Raw genomic sequence first — 23,210 nt, 5'->3', positions numbered from 1 at the left:
TCATGTGGGTGGTCCCAGCTCCCTGCCCTGAGTGGCTCACGGCAGGGCGCAGGAGGAGATATGCCCTGATTCCACCCCCTTCCCCAAGCCCCGTCCCCACCTCTTCTCCAGAGCAGCGAGCACGCTGTGGCCCCGCTTCTCCCCCTCTCTCGCAAGGGCCGTCAGCTGTTCGGCACAGGGAGGGAGAGGAGGCGAGGCAGGAAAGCAGCATGCTCAGGGGAGAGGTGGGGGAGCGGGGAGCCTGGCTGCCGACGGAGCCTGCCCTGCAGTAGCAAGAGCCGTCAGGATCAAACGTCTGCCCCTCGCAGAGGAGAGCGGTGGGGGCGGGGCGGGGGAGAAGAGTGGGCTGGGTCGGATTTTTAATGGCATGCTGCTGCCTTCTGGGGTCCCGGCCACTGGCCCCGCTCAGCCCGCTGCCGGCCCAGGATCCCAGGCAGGCAGCGGGCTGAGCGGGTTTGGAGGCCAGGACCCCGGCAGGCAGAGGCATGCCATGAAAAATCGTCTGGCGTGCGGTAGGTTGCCGACCCCTGGTATAACATATAACTCACAGGCACTTTGCACAGAGTCTAACACATTATTGCTGTTTAGCTCTTTAATTAAACAGAAAAAATACACCAAGGATACAGATCACATGGAAAAAAACAAACAACCAGAATACCTGACCCTTCCCTTGGGAGTAATATTCCCAGTTCCCCAGTAACTCAGGGTCCCTGTTGGGTAGCTCACTTAAGCAAAGGCTCATAGGCCTCACAGCCTTATTCTAACTGCTCAAGCTAAATGTCTTACATGATGGAGGCCTGTGGGTTTCTTGTGTTGTTGCTACATAACATACCTGAAAGCTACCCATATGGGCAACAGGAAGGAAGGAAGGAAGGAAGGAACCCTTCTGCTCACCCACACTCTTGGCACAGATTTTTGGGACTCTGAGATTTTCATAGAATCTATGATTCTCTGAGATTTTACTTTTGAGTTATTGTCTGTGTAAGCAGAGTCAGGATGAGCTCCACCCTGACATCTGGTGGTGAGGTGTGGCAAGTTGTGGAAAAGAACTTCAGGGGCCAATCTCATTTGCATAGGCACACCCACCCTGCCTAGAATGAGGCCATAACTGCCCAAATGGTCACTTTGGCTGTTGTGGGATCCCCAGTGTCTCTGTTATTGGGGCGGGAAGAATAAATTGTTATTACCCTGATTATGGGAACTGTGCTTGGACCTGTACTTGGCCTTTTGTTATGATGGAGGCACTCACCATCAACTAAGTAGCACTCGCTAGGCAAGGGACAAGGGTTCCAAAACTCTGTGAATTAAGAGAGGCTTGAGACAGGTATTAGTACCTGGTGGGGTAGGCCCCTTTGTGAGGGCTTGAAGCACAAATTGCACCTTTGTCTCTCTCTGCTGTGAAATGTCAGAGCTAATTTTGGGTCTATTAAGAGTCTTGCTACAGGTACTGTGCTGAATTCACTTTGGCCTTATGGTGCACTAGCACTAAGGCTCCTGCTACTATAAGCTGAAATCACTGAGCACTGTGTCAAGCAGTGGGGAGCTGGAAGATCTAGGGTGCAGCAGTGCTTTTTGTGGATAGGCTGGCAGAGCGTTCGTGAGACAGCGGGGCAAGCTGTGCAGAGCGAGCCGTTTATGAGACAGTGGAGCATTTGTGAGATGGCGAGGCAAGCTGCGGAGAGCGGAGCTGTTCGTGAGACGGCGGAGCGGAGCCCTGTGGGGCTGTCAGCTTCAGGACACGTAAGGTGCCCCTTACCTCTTTCCCCCACGCACAGGCACATTTTAGCCAGACTGGAGAGTAACACTCTGCAGATGAACTTTTGAACTCTGGGGCTGGACTTTTTGGACTTTGGGTGATTTGTGGATTGCTGGACTCAAGAGACGTTTGGGTTCTGGGACTCAAGAACCTGAGGGAAAGGATGTGGCCCAATTTGCTGGGATGGGTCTTTGCTCATGGTTTGGTTAATGAACACTAGTTGTGGTGTTTCCCCAATTTAATGCTGCTGTCGTTTACCTCATGTTATTAAAGATTCTCTACTACACCGAGACTCTGTGCTTGCGAGAGGGGAAGTATTGCCTCTTTGAGGCGCCCAGGGGGTGGTAAGATTTTCCCAGGTCACTGGGTGGGGGCTCGAGCCAGTTTTGCATTTGCTTTGATGGAGGGGAACCCCTGTGTACTGAACCCGGCCCTTGCTGCTATCAACTTGGCCTGGCAGAAGGGTTACTTACATCTGAATAAAGCCAAACCTCTATAAGGATGGTATTTGGACAAGCAAGTGTGTGGATTGTTTGCAAAACTTTGGCCTTGAAGAGAGAGAATAAAGGGCAGGGTAGAACCACCCCAGTCATAGGAGGGTGCACAGGGCCAGCCAACTCACCTACAGGGAGTTAACTGGACACAATGTCTGTTCCATCGCCAGTGCTCACAGTCTCACCAACCATGCTCCTGGTAAATCAATAAACTCTCCTGAGAAATAGAAATGAAATAAAAATCAAGTCAATCATTAAACACTATTTCTGCAGCTTATCTAAAAGAGAAGGATGTGAGCAACACCTGTGAGACTCCTAGTGATAAAGTGTTTGAGGCGCAAGTGGTGTTCTCATCCATCCTCCCTGTGGAAGGAAAAGGCCTGGGTAGGGACCATCGAATTGTGGAAGTCAACGAATGGCTACGCAGGTGGTGTCGGAGAGAAGGCTTTGGATTCTTTGACCATGGGAAGGTGTTCCAAGAAGGAGGAGTGCGAGGCAGAGACGGGTTCCACCTAAAGAAGAGAGGGAAGAGCATCTTTGCAAGCAGGCTGGCTAACCTATTGAGGAGGGCTTTAAACAAGGTTCACTGGGGTAATGAGACTAAAGCCCTGTGGTAAGTGGGGACGTGGGATACTGGGAGGAAGCACGAGCAGGAGAGCCTGAGAGGGGAGGGCTCTTGCCTCATACTAAGAAAGCAGGACAAACAGCAAGTTATCTCAAGTGCCTATACACAAATGCCAGAAGCCTGGGAAACAAGCAGGGAGAACTGGAAGTCCTGGCACAGTCAAGGAATTATGATGTGATTGGAATAACAGAGACTTGGTGGGATAGCTCACATGGCTGGAGTACTGTCATGGATGGATATAAATGGTTCAGGAAGGACAGGCAGGGCAGAAAAGGTGGAGGAGATGCATTGTATGTAAGGGAGCAGTATGACTGCTCAGAGCTCCGGTATGAAACAGCAGAAAAACCTGAGAGTCTCTGGATTAAGTTTAGAAGTGTGAGCAACAAGGGTGATGTCGTGGTGGGAGTCTGCTATAGACCACCGGACCAGGGGGATGAGGTGGACAAGGCTTTCTTCCGGCAACTCACGGAAGTTACTAGATCGCAGCCCCTGGTTCTCATGGGAGACTTCAATCACCCTGATATCTGCTGGGAGAGCAATACAGCGGTGCACAGACAATCCAGGAAGTTTTTGGAAAGGGTAGGGGACAATTTCCTGGTGCAAGTGCTGGAGGAACCTACTAGGGGCAGAGCTCTTCTTGACCTGCTGCTCACAAACCGGGAAGAATTACTAGGGGAAGGTAAAGTGGGTCCACAAGAAGTGGAAGGTTGGACATATGACCAGGGAAGAGTATAAAAATATTGCTCGGGCATGTAGGAATGAAATCAGGAGGGCCAAATCACACCTGGAGTTGCAGCTAGCAAGAGATGTCAAGAGTAACAAGAAGGGTTTCTTCAGGTATGTTGGCAACAAGAAGAAAGCCAAGGAAAGTGTGGGCCCCTTACTGAAGGAGGGAGGCAACCTAGTGACAGAGGATGTGGAAAAAGGTAATGTACTCAATGCTTTTTTTGCCTCTGTCTTCACTAATAAGGTCAGCTCCCAGACTGCTGCGCTGGGCATCACAACATGGGGAATAGATGGCCAGCCCTCTGTGGAGAAAGAGGTGGTTAGGGACTATTTAGAAAAGCTGGACGTGCACAAGTCCATGGGGCTGGATGAGTTGCATCCGAGAGTGCTAAAGGAACTGGCGGCTGTGATTGCAGAGCCATTGGCCATTATCTTTGAAAACTCGTGGCGAACGGGGGAAGTCCCGGATGACTGGAAAAAGGCTAATGTAGTGCCAATCTTTAAAAAAGGGAAGAAGGAGGATCCTGGGAACTACAGGCCAGTGAGCCTCACTTCAGTCCTCGGAAAAATCATGGAGCAGGTCCTCAAAGAATCAATCCCGAAGCACTTACATGAGAGGAAAGTGATCAGGAACAGTCAGCATGGATTCACCAAGGGAAGGTCATGCCTGACTAATCTAATCGCCTTCTATGATGAGATTACTGGTTCTGTGGATGAAGGGAAAGCAGTGGATGTATTGTTTCTTGACTTTAGCAAAGCTTTTGACACGGTCTCCCACAGTATTCTTGTCAGCAAGTTAAAGAAGTATGGGCTGGATGAATGCACTATAAGGTGGGTAGAAAGTTGGCTAGATTGTCGGGCTCAATGGGTAGTGATCAATGGCTCCATGTCTAGTTGGCAGCCGGTGTCAAGTGGAGTGCCCCAGGGGTCGGTCCTGGGGCCGGTTTTGTTCAATATCTTCATAAATGATCTGGAGGATGGTGTGGATTGCACTCTCAGCAAATTTGCGGATGATACTAAACTGGGAGGAGTGGTAGATACGCTGGAGAGCAGGGATAGGATACAGAGGGACCTAGACAAATTGGAGGATTGAGCCAAAAGAAATCTGATGAGGTTCAATAAGGATAAGTGCAGGGTCCTGCACTTAGGACGGAAGAACCCAATGCGCAGCTACAGACTAGGGACCGAATGGCTAGACAGCAGTTCTGCGGAAAAGGACCTAGGGGTTACAGTGGACGAGAAGCTGGATATGAGTCAGCAGTGTGCCCTTGTTGCCAAGAAGGCCAATGGCATTTTGGGATGTATAAGTAGGGGCATAGCGAGCAGATCGAGGGACGTGATCGTTCCCCTCTATTCGACCTTGGTGAGGCCTCATCTGGAGTACTGTGTCCAGTTCTGGGCCCCACACTACAAGAAGGATGTGGATAACTTGGAGAGAGTCCAGCGAAGGGCAACAAAAATGATTAGGGGTCTGGAACACATGAGTTATGAGGAGAGGGAACTGGGATTGTTTAGTCTGCGGAAGAGAAGAATGAGGGGGGATTTGATAGTTGCTTTCAACTACCTGAGAGGTAGTTCCAGAGAGGATGGTTCTAGACTATTCTCAGTGGTAGAAGAGGACAGGACAAGGAGTAATGGTCTCAAGTTGCAGTGGGGGAGGTTTAGGTTGGATATTAGGAAAAACTTTTTCACTAGGAGGGTGGTGAAACACTGCAATGCGTTGCCTAGGGAGGTGGTGGAATCTCCTTCCTTAGAAGTTTTTAAGGTCAGGCTTGACAAAGCCCTGGCTGGGATGATTTAAGTGGGGATGGGTCCTGCTTTTGAGCAGGGGGTTGGACTAAATGACCTCCTGAGGTCCCTTCCAACCCTGATATTCTATAATTCTATGATTCTATGATTCCAACTATTCCCAGTTGGAAATCTGCTTTCTAGCAGTCCAAAGGATTTTAAAAATTGCCTTTTAAAATCTGTTTTTCTGGTTCAAAAAATCTCAAATTGATCTCAAAATGATTTCAAGTTAATCCCACCTCTGCCACCATGTCAAGGTTCCTTCTCCACTCTGAACTCTAGGGTACAGATGTGGGGACCTGCATGAAAACCTCCTAAGCTTACTTTTACCAGCTTAGGTTAAAACCTCCCCAAGGTGCAAACTATTTTATCCTTTGCCCTGGGACTTCCTGGGACTTGAGTCAACAGTGTGCCCTTGTTGCCAAGAAGGCCAATGGCATTTTGAGGTCTATAAGTAGGGGCATTGCCAGCAGATCGAGGGACGTGATCGTTCCCCTCTATTCGACATTGGTGAGGCCTCATCTGGAGTACTGTGTCCAGTTTTGGGCCCCACACTACAAGAAGGATGTGGAGAAATTGGAGAGAGTCCAGCGAAGGGCAACAAAAATGATTAGGGGACTGGAACACATGAGTTATGAGGAGAGGCTGAGGGAAATGGGATTCTTTAGTCTACGGAAGAGAAGAATGAGGGGGGATTTGATAGCTGCTTTCAACTACCTGAAAGGTGGATCCAAAGAGGATGGATCTAGACTATTCTCAGTGGTAGCAGATGACAGGACAAGGAGTAATGGTCTCAAGTTGCAGTGGGGGAGGTTTAGGTTGGATATTAGGAAAAACTTTTTCACTAGGAGGGTGGTGAAACACTGCAATGCGTTGCCTAGGGAGGTGGTGGAATCCCCTTCCTTGGAAGTTTTTAAGGTCAGGCTTGACAAAGCCCTGGCTGGGATGATTTAGTTGGGATTGGTCCTGCTCTGGACAGGGGGTTGGACTAGATGGCCACCAGAGATCCCTTCCATCTCTGTTATTCTATGATTCTATGACATGTCATCAAGGCTGCCATCATTAGCAGAGTCAACATGGAGCTCAACAGCTCAATAAACTGTAGTGATAGGTAGGTGGATTTAAGTTATGTTGGGTATTAAAGGCAAGGAATTTGTGCTTGGAGGAGGGTGAACCAGCAAAAGGATGTAAAGAGGAGGGTCATGTGGTCAGAATGATGAACCACAAAGATGATCTTAGCAACAGTGTTTTTAATGAACTTGAAGGGAGCAATGTAGCAGAATTCAAGGCCAGGAAAGAGGAGGCTAGAGTAGTCAAGATATGAGATGATGACGGCCTGAAAAAAATGCCTTACAAGTTTGGACAGACAGAAGAGGCTGAATTTTTGAAATATTATGTAGGTAGAAACATCAGATTTGGACATGGCCTGGATGTGTGGATCCAGAGCAGTGGTTTTCAGACTTTTTTCATTTGTGGACACCTAAAAAAAATTTCAAATGGAGAAGCAGACCCCTTTTGAAATCTTAGACATAGTCTGAGGACCACCAGGGGTCCGTGGACCATAGGTTGAAACCACTGGTCTGGAGGGGTGGGGGTCAAAGATGATATCCAGACCATGGGCCTGAGCAATTGGGAGAATGGTGGTGTTATCTATGGTGACTGAGAAACTGGGGAAATGAGGATGGTTGAGACATGGGGCAAGATCAAACATTCAGTGTTGGCCATGTAGAGCTTAAATTCCCAGCTGGCCATCCACAAAGAGATGTCAGAAAGATATGATGAGATGCAGGATTGGAGGGAGGGTCACAGGTCTTCATCTGAGAAGTTGATTTGTGACTCATCTGCATAACTACAGATTCTAAGCCATACTTGTGCATAGGCAGGAGTGGAGAGTGATGTGAGGTAGTAAGACTCCTTGCACCATCCCTCTCTTCATGCCCTGGACCCTTCATGCGAAAGGTCTAGGGAATACCTGTACTTAATCTTTGGATTAACAGTTTTAACATCAGCAAACGCAGACATGGTTTTAATATAGCAAAAAATTTATTGTTATTAGCAAAGTATGAAAGCATCACCATCTATATCACCATTTGCATCTAGAGCCCAGCAAGCATCAATGTATCATTAGAAGCAGTCTGTATACACAACCAATGTACATACATCTTTAATTTGGGGTAACAGGTGGCAGCAAACACATAATTTATAAGTACAAAAACATGCTTTGTAGGATGGTACGTGCTTTGCAAGAGAGAAACAGCATGAAAAATAAAAATAAAATCAAAAGCAATTATTTCTGTACTTTCAGTTCTGGACATCTATTGTTCACAAACCTCACCAGAAAACCTTGCATAGAATGCACACAGATGTCACATACTAAGCGAACCAAACCCTTGGCACTCCTACCTAGCCCAACTTTGCAATAGTAAGTACTACAACTGAATTATCTAAGACTCTTTATTGACTGGGGACAGATAAATCAGAAAGAATTAGGTTTAACTTTCAGTTCCCAGGTTGGGTTTGCAGTACTAACAATGGAAAAAAATACCTTTTAACATCTTGAGTGAGCAAATTTGATCTGGAATTACGGTGAGACAAAAACATGAAACCTACAATGCAATTTTCACAGGCATTTTTAAAAAGGGGAACAAAAACCTAGAAACGAATTATATTTGCTCTGATTGAAATGATTCAATTCTATACCATTGAGTACTTCACTGCAGAAAAGAGTAACAGCTTTCCATTTTTTCTGCTTTAAAAAAAAAACTAACAAAGCCTTGTCAAGTATTTCCATATAAATACATTATGCAAATTGGAGTCAACCAACCACCACCTGTAATAATAGTGAGGGAAAACAATGAGTCCCAGGCACTCATGTCTAAAGGAATGTGTGTAAGGGGAGTTCACATATTGTGCTCTGCCTTCCCCCGGGGCCCAGCACTGGAGAGGGAGTCTTGGGCTATGTCTACCCTGTGGAGCTAGGGGTGTGATTCCCAGTTTGCACTGGCAGACTCATGCTAGCTCTCGTGCAGCTAGCGTGCTAAAAATAGTCACGACTGCATGGGCAGCAGCAGCGGGACAGGCTAGCCACCCTGAGTGCACCCCAGCGGGGTTCAGGCGGGTTTATACTCAGGGAGGCTAGCGTATGCCGCTGCTCATGCTGTCATGGCTACAGTACTATTTTTAGTGTGTTAGCTCAAGGAGAGCTAGCGCGAGTATGTCTACACAAGCTGGGAATCACACCCCAGCTCATAATATAGACATAGCCTCACTCTGAGCCTCTCATGCTGGATGGGCTGCCAAAAAACCTCTTCAGGTCTTGTGGAGTAGTGAAGAAACTCTTTCTCCCATCATACTAAGGAATGACTTTTGCAGGGTACCACACCCTTGGATTAAGTCCCTTTCTGGTAAGCAGGCGTCTATATTTATTCCACTCTGCACTTGCACTAGGTTCTGGTCTAAGCAAACACATATCTGCTCACCTTGGAATAGCGGTTTAGCTGTTTATAGCTTTCCCCAGCACAAATTCTCTTTCTTGGAATCTTGTAAAGGTTATAACTAAAGTCACAGTGTCTTTTCCTTTCCATTCAAATACCTCTTCCTCATTCTCCTTCGTGATTAGAAACTAATGTACAAAAACTGTGGTAATTCCTTTCCAGGCTGTTCTTTGCCTGTATGATTCTCAGATTGGGTCTCCTGTTTCTATTTCCCAAATTTTCTGTTTATCTACCAAGAAATCTACAAGTCAACTATTTCTTTATTAGCTTCCTGAAGTGTTCCTGGAGCAGGAGCCCAGCAGTGCATAGCTGCATAGCAGATGAGTACATGGCAATACATATGCCTCTACCATGTATGTATATTGTTCATGTTTGTACTAAGTCATGTAATTACATTGCACACATTGAATTCATGCATTATAACAGTGATAGCAATTAGCCCTTGGAACAGATTATCAAAGCATGTGATAGATTCACTAGCACAAGGGAGAAAGTATCTTAGCAATTAAGGGCCCATTTCATTCCTTGTGTAGCTCTACTGGCTTCAGTGGAGCTACACCAGGGATGAATTTGGTCCTAAAATGCAGAATGTTGGGGTCCGTACGTGTAACAAGCAGTGAAACTTCATTTGTGACTTTTATAGACTCAGAATAACAGGATAAAGAAGATAAATGTAGCTCAGTCATCATCCTTAAACCATTTCTTAACTGCTTCAAAAGCAAATTTAAATGCATCCAAAATCATTTTCAATATTATATCACTTTCAGCTTCTTGCCTGGCTCCTGCTTGTTTCACAGCATAATCTCTCTCTTTTTCTCTTAAAGGTCTCAATTTTTGTTGTTGCAAAACCATCTCCTTTTCTGCTACGTCTTTCTGCCACATTAACTTCTCCTTTTCATCTGGATACTGCTTTTGTTCTTCATCCCTTATTTTTAATTCTTCCTTGAGTTGTTTTATTTGCTCCTCATAATAAAGTTTTATTTTCTCTTTCTCTCTTTCCAGCTGCTTTTCGTAGCTTTTCTTCAGCTCCTCTGTTTTCTCTTGAAGCTTCTTCTCAGCATAGTTATACATCTCATTCGTGTGATATGTGCCTCCGTTCTCCTGCACCATCTTATCTACCATCCCCAGCAGCTCATTAACCTGGGCATCCCGTTCTTCTCCGGTTGTTCTGTTGTTGAATGCACAGTATCGTTTTCCAAATTTTCCTACCAGCTCACAAAGGCCTTGGGCATCAGAGTCTTTTATGAACTCTTCTAATTCGGTACCATCTAAATCATCTTTCCGAGTGAATAACAGGATCATGTACCTCATGGACTCAGCTCCAAAAATATCTTGTATTCGTTTGACTGCTTTTTTTTCCTCCTCAGTGTAACGGCTCAGTGGCACCACTAGAACGATAGCATGGGGCCCTGGGGAGGAGGCTACAATACAGCGACTGATCTCTCGACAAGTTTCTTCCACTGGTACATGTGTGTCAAAAATGCCAGGAGTATCAACCACCACCACATTCCTTTCATTCCAGATTCTTGCCCCCTTACTGCAGTTTGCAGTTGCAGACTTTGGTGAGAGTTTGGACTCAAACACTTTCTTGCCAAGGATGGTGTTTCCTGTTGCACTTTTCCCAGCTCCAGTTTTACCTACAAGGATGATTCTCAGTTCTGATTCCCCAGTGTAGCGGCTGACATCCCCTGGGGCTGTTGGAACACATGTGAGATATTCATGACATTACAAAGAAAGCCAAGTAGAGATGGGTAGCTTTGAGGATTTCTGCCTATAAAACTATAGACATTTGAATGTGCAGAGATTAAGACGTTTTCACTTTAGAACTGAATGGCAAAGTGATTTAGGGCCCGATCCAGCTCCCATTCAAGTCACTCCACATTGGGAATCTTTCCATTGAGTTCACTAAGAGTTGGATCAGGATCTTAGGGCACTAACTTCTCACCTCTGAGAGTTTAGCTTCAGGTCCAGTGACCACTAGTTTACTGGCCTCATCAAAGTCACTAGTGGACATTGGTCCACATCCCAAAAGACCAAGCAGTCTGGGCCATCTCTACACTTGGGAGACACAGGATTGGAAGAGCAGTGTTCCTGGCAGATCAGGAATGAGGTGCACTGACAGTCTGGGTTAGGAGGGAATATCTTTCAGAGTGGCTGCATGCACTGTCCTTGGCTCTTCAGCCTTTATACTCATGGGCAGTAACGATTATAAAAAAGTTGCCAACTATAAAAACCCGTTTTAAAACCTCTTTTGTGTCACGGGCTCCTGATACCCTGCTGACCTTGTTCCTAGGGGGTTCCTACCCTTTTTTCAGATATTTGCATCAACACTCAGTGCAGAACATTAATCTCAAAGGGGGAGGAGCTCACCTGCAGACAGTAAATCTTTAAGAATTTATATTTTTATTAATCAAGGGCAAAGAAAGGACAGAATAGAGTCCTGGTTGTTATTTCCTTACTGTCAGTTTGTTCTTTCTGTATCCAGCCTTTCATTTTTAGTTGAAATATCTGTTGAAAAACAATTTTATTTAAAACCTAGAAGAAACTTCACCCAGAAGAACATACTACAGATATTCAGATATAAGAGAAATGTCAACAACCATGTTTGAATACCTTTGTGTCATATATGAATTCACCCCTCTGCCTTTAAACCAGAAATGATTATGGCAGAAAATTAAATGCAAAAGAGGAGAAATCTGAATGACACATTTTGAAGACACTTTACTAAATATTGTGAAGAAAAATTGGACTTGATTTTGAACACTGGCCTCTAATTTTGCACCTGAAATTTTATAGGCGTACTTAATTGTTGCTCGGAATGGTTGGAAAATGGAATTTCCATCCTCTGCAACCCCCCCAAAAAATTCAGACTTAGAAATTTGGTTTTGTCCTGATTCAGGACAAAAGGTTTCAAATCTCAAAAATTTTGTGAAAGGAAATATTCTGAAATATTATTTCAGTGTTTCTGAAATGAAATATTTGATTTAAAAACTTTGAAATAATGAATTAAACAAGTTAAAAATAATTCATTTGATAATGTAATAGAAATGTAACATGAAAGTTGGAATGACCTTACTGAAATGTACAGGCCTATACAACCTTAAATCTACCTGCCTTGAAGCAGCAATAGCCACTGGGAATTATCAGCATTCGCTCCAGCTGCATTCACTGTGTTAGGTGTAGCTGTCCTGAGTGGTAGAGAGATTGGTTGGAGCAGCTTGGTAGAGACGTGACTGTGATATTAGGAGATCTGGGCATTAGTTTGAGAAGCATCAGAGAGCAGTGACTGTAATATGAGGAGATCTAGTCTGAGCCCCCCAGGTGCATGATCAAAGACAAGGGGTACATGTGCACCTTGAGGACTCCAGTATGCATCATTTCAGCATTGGGTTGTGTAGGTTGTGTCAGAGGCGGTGCATGGAGACTGTCAACAGTGAGGTGGGATATGAAAGTAATCTGTGGGTTTAATGAAGGGTAAGTGAAAGTACCGTTGTAGGTGGAATCCTGTGAGTAACGAGGAAGGGGCTGTAAATGGGAATAAAGGGTTGTAAAATGTAACAAGTGTGGAATCGTTGGTGGGGAGCAAGCTAAGAGTTTGGATGTAGAATGGATGTAGGTAGCTCCTGGTCAGCACAGCTCATCTAAAGACAAGTTTGGCCTTAGAAAAGAGAAGGCATTTGTCTGTTCCTCAGTTGTCAAGAGCCCTAATCCCTGACTGAGATGCACCATTTACAAAGACAGCAGGTGAGTATGTGAGCTATGAGCATATTGGGTCATCGCTCAAACATGGCAGGGTTAAGGTTGTGTGGGCTGTATCTTAAATCTGTATTTCCTGGTTTTCAGAGGTTTGAAATTTGCTGTACACAGCATTTTGGAAGGGTATGAGATACTTTAAAAAGGTTTTTTGTCAGTGAATTTCCTAGTCTTTTTAAAAGAAAGAGAAATGTTAGGAGTTAGTGAATATTCAGGCAGTTGTAGTTCTCACCTAGATTTGTAGCTGATACACTTCTGGGGCTAGCTTATAACTAAAATGCCTAGTTTTAATATACTGCTTTTCATCAGCAGATCTCAACAAACTTGAAATCATTATCCCCATTTTACAGGGGGGAAACTGGGGCACAGAGCGGCGAAGTGACTTGCCAAACGGCATCCAGCAGACCAGTGGCAGAGTTAGGAATAGTGCCAGTCCCGTGATCTATCCTGTTGGGGAGTTCCTTATGTATTTCAGGCATGACCAACACACTCACAGGAACACACAGAGACTGGAGTCTTTGGTTATGGGCAGCGTTTATTGTAGCAGAAGCTCAGCTACACTCAGCAGAAGAATAGCTGTATCGCTTGTTTACCTTCCCCACATCCTGAGGAGTGAGCCCAGATACCCATTTGCGCCTTCCCTTTATTGTAAGCATTAGCCCTCTCCCTACCCAGGTAGGCAGCACTGGCCTCAGTCTTGACCCAATAAGTGTCCTCTAATTACCTTGCCAAATTCTCCTCCCCTGTTTACTGTTTATTCCTGTCATGACCTTTCTGCCTTATGGGGATTGTTTTTGAGTACATGGGTTTGATCTTTTGCAGGTGTGCTTGCATCACGGGACTTTCCGTGCTTGTGTCTGCCGGCCCTTACCAGGCAGACTTGAGCATTTAGCCATTTCACCTGCAAGCTGTGGTTATGGGCCTTCCTGTTATGCGCCTTCTGCTAGCGGTTTGCCAGCCAGTGTTTACTCTTTGCAGTTTACCAAGTGAGACCCCACATATCCACTAGGCCACATGGTTGCTATGTGATTCCTCAGTGCTCTTCTTTTCCCTCCATACATTTGGTTATAGTCAAATGGGGATAATGGTCATGCTTTGAAATGTTTGGCATGTGCAAATATTAATGGGGCCAGTGAGAGAAAACTCAGACATGGTCTCTGTCCCCAATCCTGATACTTTTGTTATATGATCGTTACAGTAACTTTAAGTGAATGAGAAAGGACTTGTCTGTGTCTCTCCATCTCCACCCCCTCCCACAACAAGTGCCCCTCCATCAGCACCATCAACATTTTCAGCTCAGCCTCCTCTTCCCAGCCCATTAGTTAGCACTGTAGAAGCCATTAGGATGTAAAAAGTTGCTCCTTGCTCTCATTCCCTCTGCTGCTGTAGTGCACACACCTATCACACATTCTTAATGAAGAAGAGGACAAGCCACTGACACAGAGTGATCTGGATCACTTTGTAATCTGGGTGCAAGCAAACAACATGCATTTTAATACAGCCAAATAGAAATATATTCATCTGGGAACCAAGAAGGTAGGCCAGGCTCACAGGCAGGGGATTCTATCCTGGGAAGCAGTGACTCAGAAAAGACTTTGGGGTGCTGGTGGATAATTAACTGAACATGATCTCACAGCATGATACTGTGGCCAAAAGGGGTAATGTGATACTAGAATAGGGAGAAGGATAGCTCAGTGGTTTAAGCATTGGCCTGCTAAACCTAGGGTTGTAAGTTCAATCCCTGAGGGGGCCATTTAGGGATCTGGGGCAAAAATCTGTCAAGGACAGTACTTGGTCCTGCTAGTGAAGGCAGGGGACTGGACTCAATGATCTTTCAAGGTCCCTTCCAGTTCTATGAGATAGGTATATCTCCATAAGCAGGGGAATCTCGAGTAGGAGTAGAGAGGTTATTTTGTCTTTGTATTTGGCACTGGTGCAACAACTGCTGGAATACGGTGTCCATTTCTGTTGCCCACAGTTTAAAAAGGATTTTGATAAATTGGGGAGGATTCAGAGAGAGCCACGAGAATGATTAAAGGATTAGAAAACATGCTCTGTAGTGATAGACTCAAGGAGCTCAATCAATTTAGCTTAACAAAGAGAAGATTAAGGGACAACTTAATTACAGTCTGTAAGTATTCAGAGTAGCAGCCATGTTAGTCTGTATCTGCAAAAAGAAAAGGAGGACTTGTGGCACCTTAGAGACGAACAAATTTGTTTGAGCATAAGCTTTCATGAGCTACAGCTCACTTCATTGGATGCATTCAGTGGAAAATACAGTGGGGAGATTTATATACACAGAGAATATGAAACAATGGGTGTTACCATACACACTGTAAGGAGAGTGATCAGGTAAGGTGAGCTATTGCACAGGGAACAAATATTTAATAATGGACTCTTCAGTTTAACAGAGAAAGGTATAACATGATGAATGCCTGAATGTTGAAGCTAGACAAATTCAGACTGGAAATAAGGCATGAATTTTTAAGAGTGAAAGTAATTGATTATAGGTACAATTTGCTAAATGTGGTGTTGGAATCTCCATCACTAGCAATCTTGAAATCAGGACTTGGTGTTTTTATAAGACATGCTCTAGTTCAAACAGGAATTATTTTGGGGAAGTTCTATGTCCTATGTGATATGGAAGGTCAGATTAAATTATCATGTTTCCTTCTTCATCTTAGACTCTATGAGTACATATGGTCCACTGGTCTAGATAATACTTAGTCCTGCCATGAGTGCAGGGGATTGGATTAGATGACCTGTTGAGGTCCTACTATTCTATGACAAAGAAGACTCTCATACTATTGGGGAGATGGTTCCATGACTACCAATGTCTTCTTCCCCAGAGAAAAAAGACCTCTGTGAGGCTTCAGTCCATTACTTAAAAGGAAGCTAAGGAAATCCCCATACAAAAAACTGAATTAAGGTGAAGTTAAGCCTGAGAGCACATGTGAGTGGTCTGATTATTTCACACTTTTCAGTAATATTGGAATTAGGGGGGAAAAAGGTATAAAAAATCCATAGCTCCTTTCCTTCGTTTTGGCTGTAATGGAAAGATACACATGGAAAGACCCTATAATTGTTTTTTTACCTCTGTTCATGTTTCAGGGCCAGCAGTATTTCCAGTTCCCCAGTCTCCCTCTGACACAGACAAAGGACTACACAAAGAGGTAGGTTTTCGGCAGTTTGGGGAGATTTTCCCTTGCCTAGGGGGCAGCATGGGGAAAATCACAGGGTGCTTGTGGGAGAAGCAGAGACACATGCAGTCAAGGCTGCCACCGGTGGCAGAGTGAAGATGGAGTACAACAAACTAGTAGTTTATAGGTAGGATGGTTTTAAATTGTGTTGGGAATTAGAGGCAAGAAACTTGTGTTCGATGCAGTGAAGGGTGGGTGGGCCAGTGGAGGGATGCAAAGTGGAGGGTGAAGTGGTAAGAGTGATGAGCCAGAAAGATGATCTTAATAACAGTGTTTTGAATGAAGTTCATGGGGGCAATGCAGCAGAATTCAAGGCCAGGAAAGCGGAGGCTACGGTAGTCAAGACATGAGATTATGTGGTCCTGAACAAATGCCTTACAAGTTTGGACAGACAGAAAATGCTGAATTTTTGAAATATTATATAAGTAGAAACATCAGACTTGAACATGGCCTGGATGTGAGGGTCTGGAGAGAGGGCCAAGTCAAATATGACATCCAGACTATGGGCCTGCGCAACTGGAAGGATGATGGTATTATCCATTGTGACTGAGAAATTTGGGAATGAGAATGTTTTAAATGTGGGGATAATAGCAAACATTCAGTTTTAGGCATTTGAGCTTAAACTGCCAGCTGGGCATCCACAAAGAGATGTTAGAAAGACATCATGGGATACAGGATTGGAAGGAGGGTCACAGGTATTCATCTGAGAAGTTGATTTGTGACTCATCTGCATAACTACAGTTTCCAAGCCATGCTTGTGCATAAGCAGGAGTGGAGAGGATTTCTCAAGGGAATCACAGGTGCCAAATAGGGGTTGGGATGCCACATTGTGGAGTCAACTGGGAAGGAGAAGTAGAGTGTTTTAGCTAGGAAGATAGAAGGACTAAATGAGGAGAAAACACATTTGTAGTGAGGGAAGTTGGCCTGGCCAGAGGGATTCCACCAGAGATACACCACAGCATGAAAGCAGGAGGAGAGGAAGTGGATGTTCGGGGTGAGTCAGGACTCAGGGTTTAAAGGTAGGATCTTGCAATGGGAAAAAGAGGCAAAAGACTCAAGGGTGGAGTAAAGTGAAGTATGGAGAGAATCAAGACCCTATCAATGAAAGAAAGGGAGGAGAGTGCAGGAAGGAGGGTGCTGAGAGCAGATGAGCAACCATTGACACTTATGCACTGGAAGTCATGGAAGGACTGGGTGGTGATGCTTGAGGGTGAGGGGAAGATGGGTAATACTGAAATAGATGAGAGGTGGTGAGAGTGGGGGGAACTGAATGAGGGAGAGGTCCGACACAATGCAGTGATTGGTAAAGGCCAAGCCAAGTAAGTGGCTGTTTTAATGAGTGGTAGAGCTGAATGAGGGTTGCAGGCTGAACAAGGAGCTCAGGGCTTGGAGCCAGGCAATTAAGAGGTTGATGTCTCAGATACTGATTCTACAGTTTCTGGATTATCTTGCCAGATATTTCCAAGAGCTCCAGGGGATAGGGTCTGTGCAGAAGAATTTTGGAGGTGTGGGACATCATCATCAGTTGCAGTCACCTGCAGTACTTTTATGCAAATCAGTTGGGTAGGGCACAATCTTTCTGAGTGCTGTAGGTCTAGAGGGTGGTGGGAAGGTGTAGAGAATGGGGGGGGGGAAATGATATGGGAATATAGGGAAGAGCACAAAAAATGAGTTAAGCAAATACTTAGAAACACATAAGGCTATAAACTGATCCTTCACTGTTGATAGTCTCCCTTCAGCTTCATGCAACCATCCTATCAATGTGAGGGAGTGGTAAATAATGAAGAGGACAGGTCACAGATACAGAGAGAACAGGATCACTTGGTAAGCTGGGCACAAGCAAATAATGTGTGTTTTAATAGGGCTACATGTAAATGTATATATCTAGGAAAAAAGAATGTGAGCCATGTTTACAGGATGGGGGACTCTACCCTGGGAAGCAATGACCCTGAAAGATTTGAGGGTCATGGATAATCAGCTGAACATGAGCACCCAGCACAATGCTGTGGCTGAAAGACTAATGAAATCCTTCGATGCATAAACAGGAAAATCTCAAGTAGGGGTAAAGGGGATAATTTGCCTCTAGATTTGGCACTGCTGGAATACTGTGTCCAGTTCTGGTGTCCACAATACAAGAGGGATATTCATAAATTGGAGAGGGTTCAGAGAAAGCCACAAGAATGATTAAAACTTAGAAAACATACCTTAGAATCATAGAATATTAGGGTTGGAAGAGACCTCAGGAGGTCATCTAGTCCAAGCCTCTGCTCAAAGCAGGACCAATGCCCAACTAAATCATCCCAGCCAGGGCTTTGTCAAGACTGACCTTAAAAACTTCTAAGGAAGGAGATTCCACCACCTCCCTAGGTAATGCATTCCCGTGTTTCATCACCCTCCTAGTGAAATAGTGTTTCCTAATATCCAACCTAAACCTCCCCCACTGCAACTTGAGACCATTGCTTCTTCTTCTGTCATCTGCCACCACAGAGAACAGCCGAGCTCCATCCTCTTTGGAACCTCCCTTCAGGTAGTTGAAGGCTGCTATCAAATCCCCCCTCACTCTTCTCTTCTGCAGACTAAATAACCCGAGTTCCCTCAGCCTCTCCTTGTAAGTCATGTGCCCCAGCCCCTTAATCATTTTTGTTGTCCTCTGTTGGACTCTCTCTAATTTGTCCACATCCCTTCTGTAGTCGGGGGGACCAAAACTGGACACAATACTCCAGGCATGGCCTCACCAATGCCGATTAAAGGGGAATAATCACATCCCTCAATCTGCTGGCAATGCTCCTACTAATACAGCCCAATATGCCATTGGTCTTCTTGGTAACAAGGGCACACTCCTGACTCATATACAACTTCTCGTCCACTGTAATCCCCAGGTCCTTTTCTGCAGAACTGCTGCTTAGCCAGTCGGTCCCCATCCTGTAGCGGTGCATGAGATTCTTCCTTCCTAAGTGCAGGACTCTGCACTTGTCCTTGTTAAACCTCATCAGATTTCTTTTGGCCCAATCCTCCAATTTGTCTAGGTCACTCTGGACCCTACCCTTACCCTCTAGCATAGCTACCTCTCCCCACAGGTTAGTGTCACCTGCGAACTTGCTGTGGGTGCAATTCATCCCATCATCCAGAGCATTAATAAATATGTTGAACAAAACTGGCCCCAGGATCGACTCCTCTTGATATTGGCTGCCAACTAGACATCGAGCCATTGATCTCTACCCATTGAGACTGACAATCTAGCCAGCTTTCTATCCACTTTGTAGTCCGTTCATCTAATCCATACTTTTTTAACTGTGGGAGACTGTATCAAAAGCTTTGCTAAAGTCAAGATACATATATAACTCTGGGAGACTGTATCAAAAGCTTTGCTAAAGTCAAGATAGATCACATCACCTTATGGTGATATATCCAAGGAGCTCAATCTTTTTAGCCAGGCCTACACTTAACAAAGAGAAGATTAAAGGGTGACTTGATTACAGTCTATACATGTCTACGTGGGGAACAAATATTTGATAATGGGCTCTTCAATCTAGTAGAAAAAAATGTAAGAAAATCTAATGCCTGGAAGTTGAAGCTTGACCAGTTTAGACTGGAAATCAAGCATACATTTTGAACAATGAGGATATTGACCATTTGTCATAAATATAAAGGGAAGGGTAAACCCCTTTGAAATCCCTCCTGGCCAGGGGAAAGCTCCTCTCACCTGTAAAGGGTTAAGAAGCTAAAGGTAACCTCGCTGGCACCTGACCAAAATGACCAATGAGGGGACAAGATACTTTCAAAAGCTGGGAGGAGGGAGAGAAACAAAGGGTCTGTGTCTGTCTGTATGCTGTGCTTGGCCAGGGATAGACCAGGAATGGAGTCTTAGAACTTTTAGTAAGTAATCTAGCTAGGTATGTGTTAGATTATGATTTCTTTAAATGGCTGAGAAAAGAATTGTGCTGAATAGAATAACTATTTCTGTCTGTGTATCTTTTTGTAACTTAAGGTTTTGCCTAGAGGGGTTCTCTATGTTTTTGAATCTAATTACCCTGTAAGATATCTACCATCCTGATTTTACAGGGGGGATTTCTTCATTTCTATTTACTTCTATTTTCTATTAAAAGTCTTCTTGTAAAAAACTGAATGTTTTTTCATTGTTCTCAGATCCAAGGGTTTGGGTCTGTGGTCACCTATGCAAATTGGTGAGGCTTTTTATCCAACATTTCCCAGGAAAGGGGGGGGTGCAAGTGTTGGGAGGATTGTTCATTGTTCTTAAGATCCAAGGGTCTGGGTCTGTAGTCACCTAGGCAAATTGGTGAGGCTTTTTACCAAACCTTGTCCAGGAAGTGGGGTGCAGGGTTTTGGGAAGTATTTTGGGGGGAAAGACGCGTCCAAACAGCTCTTCCCCAGTAACCAGTATTAGTTTGGTGGTGGTAGCGGCCATTCCAAGGACCACGGGTGGAATACTTTGTACCTTGGGGAAGTTTTGACCTAAGCTGGTAAAGATAAGCTTAGGAGGTTTTTCATGCAGGTCCCCACATCTGTACCCTAGAGTTCAGAGTGGGGGAGGAACCTTGACATGGTGGCATAGTGGTGGGATTAACCTGAAATCATTTTGAGATCCAGTTGAGATTTTTTGAACTAGAAATACAGATTTTAAAAAGGAATTTTTTTTTCCTGTGGCTTTGAAGCAGCTTTGAAACTGAAAGCATCTTGGGTTTTCCCTGCTTTGTGGCCAAGCAGAGACAAAAGGGGATTATCTTGTGAATTGCAGGTTTTCTTTGCCTGGAGGCAGGGTACTTAACTCCTGCAGGGAAATTCACAGTCTTCCAACCCAGAGGTTTTTTTTTTTCTTTTCTTCCTAAAAGTAAATAGGGGGTGTGTGTTCTACCCATTTGCTTTTTCTTTGGGCTGGGTAAGCAGGTTTCCAAGTAGTTTGGAGGTTTTTTGCTTTAAGTTGGGCCCAGAACAGAGACAAGGGAATTGTCTTTTTCTGTAGGCTGACAATCACTATCAGAGAATAGGTATTCTATTCCAGCACAGCAAAATTTTACAGCCAAGTTTTGTTTGTTTATTTCTAAACCTCGGGTGTAAAGTTAGTTAAAAACAGAGAGGTTAGAATGACCAAATCCTCAGCTCGACTACAGCTGGAATTAGCCAAATTTCAGGCTGAGGAAAGACAAAGGGAACATGAAAGACAGATAGAACTCATGCGGCTGAAGAAGGAACAAGAAAGGGAGGCAGAACAACACCAAGCGGCTGCTCACAGGAGAGCTATGGAAGCGAGGGACAAAGAACTGGAGGAGAAGGAAAAAGAGAGGAAGTATGTGGAGGAGATGGAGAAGATAAAGGCTCAGCAGAATATCCCAACAAACCCTAGTAATCCTTCTCCAAGTACCACTTCCCATCCCAGAAAGTTCCCCACCTACAAGGCAGGCGATGATACTGAGGCCTTCCTAGAAAACTTCGAAAGGGCCTGCCTTGGATACAACCTCTCTACTGACCAGTACATGGTAGAGCTGAGGCCGCAGCTCAGTGGACCCTTAGCTGAGGTGGCAGCTGAAATGCCTAAAGAACACATGAACAAGTATGAACTGTTTAAATCCAAGGCGAGAGTCAGAATGGGGATAACACCCGAGCAGTCTCGTCGGAGGTTCAGAGCCCTAAGGTGGAAACCAGACATGTCATTTACCCGACATGCCTACCACATTGTGAAACATTGGGATGCCTGGATATCAGGAGCAAGTGTTGAATCTCCAGTAAATTTGCCCTTCCTAATGCAAATGGAACAGTTCTTAGAGGGTGTTCCTGAGGAAATAGAAAGATACATCCTAGATGGGAAACCCAAAACTGTAATCGAGGCAGGAGAGATTGGAGCCAGATGGGTGGAGGTGGCAGAGAAGAAGAAAACTGGTCGCAGTTGGAGCGGAGACCAGAAGGGACCACCCCAGACCACACCCTATTACCGGGGGCCGCCCAAGGCCCCACCTACCTCCCAAAGAACCCTCCAGACCCCTTATCGTCCTGCCACCCCGTTCTCCAGCAACCCTCCTCGCCCCAGTGACCCGTCAGCTGGACGATGTTTTAAATGTAACGAGCTGGGGCATGTAAAGGCCAACTGCCCCAAGAACCCCAACAGATTACAGTTCATTGCACCGGAATCACACCAGAGGTCCACAGGCCCAGATACTTCCCAGATACCCTTAGAGCGGAGGGAAACTGTGAGTGTGGGCGGGAAGAAGGTCACCGCGTGGAGGGACACCGGAGCACAAGTGTCAGCTATCCATGCTTCCTTAGTGGACCCCAATTTAATCAACCCAGAGATCCAAGTGACGATTCAACCCTTCAAGTCCAACTCTTTCAATTTGCCTACAGCCAAGTTGCCTGTCCAGTACAAGGGCTGGTCAGGAATGTGGACTTTTGCAGTCTATGATGATTATCCCATCCCCATGCTGTTGGGGGAAGACTTGGCCAATCATGTGAAGCAGGCCAAGAGGGTGGGAACGGTCACCCGCAGCCAGGCTAAACAAGCCGTGAGGCCTAGCTCTGTTCCGGAAACTGCTATCAGGACCCAGTCAGAGGTGATGGACCTGGACCTTAGGCCAATGTCTGCAACAGCAGTAGTGGATCCAGTCCCAGAGACCCAGACGGAACCAGTCCCAGAACCGGAACCAGCCGAACAACCAACACCAGACCCTGTGTCAGCACTGAATCCAGTACTTGCAACCTCAACACCAGAGGGCCCCACTGAACCTGAACTGGCAGCAGCCGATAACCCTACACAAGAGGCTCAGCCGGAGCCTGAATCCCAACATAGTGCACCAGCGGAGAGCGGTTCACAGTCAACAGAAACAGCTCCATCCCCTATATTGCTTCCAGAGGGACCAAGCCTAGGTCCACAATCCAATGAGGGACTGATGTCTCCAGCATCAAGGGAACAGTTCCAGACCGAACAGGAAGCAGATGAAAGCCTCCAGAGAGCTTGGACAGCGGCACGGAGCAACCCACCGCCTCTCAGCTCTTCTAATCGATCCAGGTTTGTTGTAGAAAGAGGACTTTTATACAAGGAAACTCTTTCTGGTGGACACCAGGAAGACTGGCATCCTCAGAGACAGTTGGTAGTTCCAACTAAATACCGGGCCAAGCTCTTGAGCTTAGCCCACGATCACCCTAGTGGCCATGCTGGGGTGAACAGGACCAAAGACCGTTTGGGGGGGTCATTCCACTGGGAGGGAATGGGAAAGGATGTTTCTACCTATGTCCAGTCTTGTGAGGTGTGCCAAAGAGTGGGAAAACCCCAAGACCAGGTCAAAGCCCCTCTACAACCACTCCCCATCATTGAAGTTCCATTTCAGCGAGTAGCTGTGGATATTCTGGGTCCTTTTCCGAAAA

General features: G+C 45.4%; 1 protein-coding gene across 1 annotated transcript; it reads right to left on the bottom strand.

Moving 5' to 3' along the window:
- Window positions 1-9,561: 9,561 nt before the first annotated feature.
- On the bottom strand, window positions 9,562-10,897 carry LOC144260222 (GTPase IMAP family member 4-like). The gene is made up of 3 exons (XM_077808777.1): window positions 10,822-10,897; window positions 9,770-10,577; window positions 9,562-9,700 (listed from the first exon to the last, which is right to left on the bottom strand). Exons 1-3 carry the CDS (start codon window positions 10,895-10,897, stop codon window positions 9,562-9,564), a joined length of 1,023 nt encoding a protein of 340 aa, XP_077664903.1.
- Between the last annotated feature and the right edge of the window lie 12,313 nt (window positions 10,898-23,210).

This window comes from Eretmochelys imbricata, chromosome 2, assembly GCF_965152235.1.
Source record: "Eretmochelys imbricata isolate rEreImb1 chromosome 2, rEreImb1.hap1, whole genome shotgun sequence".
In the NCBI taxonomy this organism is placed as follows: Eukaryota; Metazoa; Chordata; order Testudines; family Cheloniidae; genus Eretmochelys; species Eretmochelys imbricata.
Note: the sequence above shows the minus strand (reverse complement) of the source record. Positions and strands in the feature narration are given on the sequence as shown.

What these genes read in the sequence shown, in the direction of transcription:
- LOC144260222 (XM_077808777.1), bottom strand. Translation starts at nt 10,897, where the DNA reads ATGTCCACTAGTGACTTTGATGAGGCCAGTAAACTAGTGGTCACTGGA. An exon ending in TAAACTCTCAGAGGTGAGAA is followed by an intron (nt 10,578 to 10,821) that starts GTTAGTGCCCTA and finishes GTGTTCCAACAG; the next exon opens with CCCCAGGGGATGTCAGCCGC. An exon ending in TATCCAGATGAAAAGGAGAA is followed by an intron (nt 9,701 to 9,769) that starts GTTAATGTGGCA and finishes GAGACCTTTAAG; the next exon opens with AGAAAAAGAGAGAGATTATG.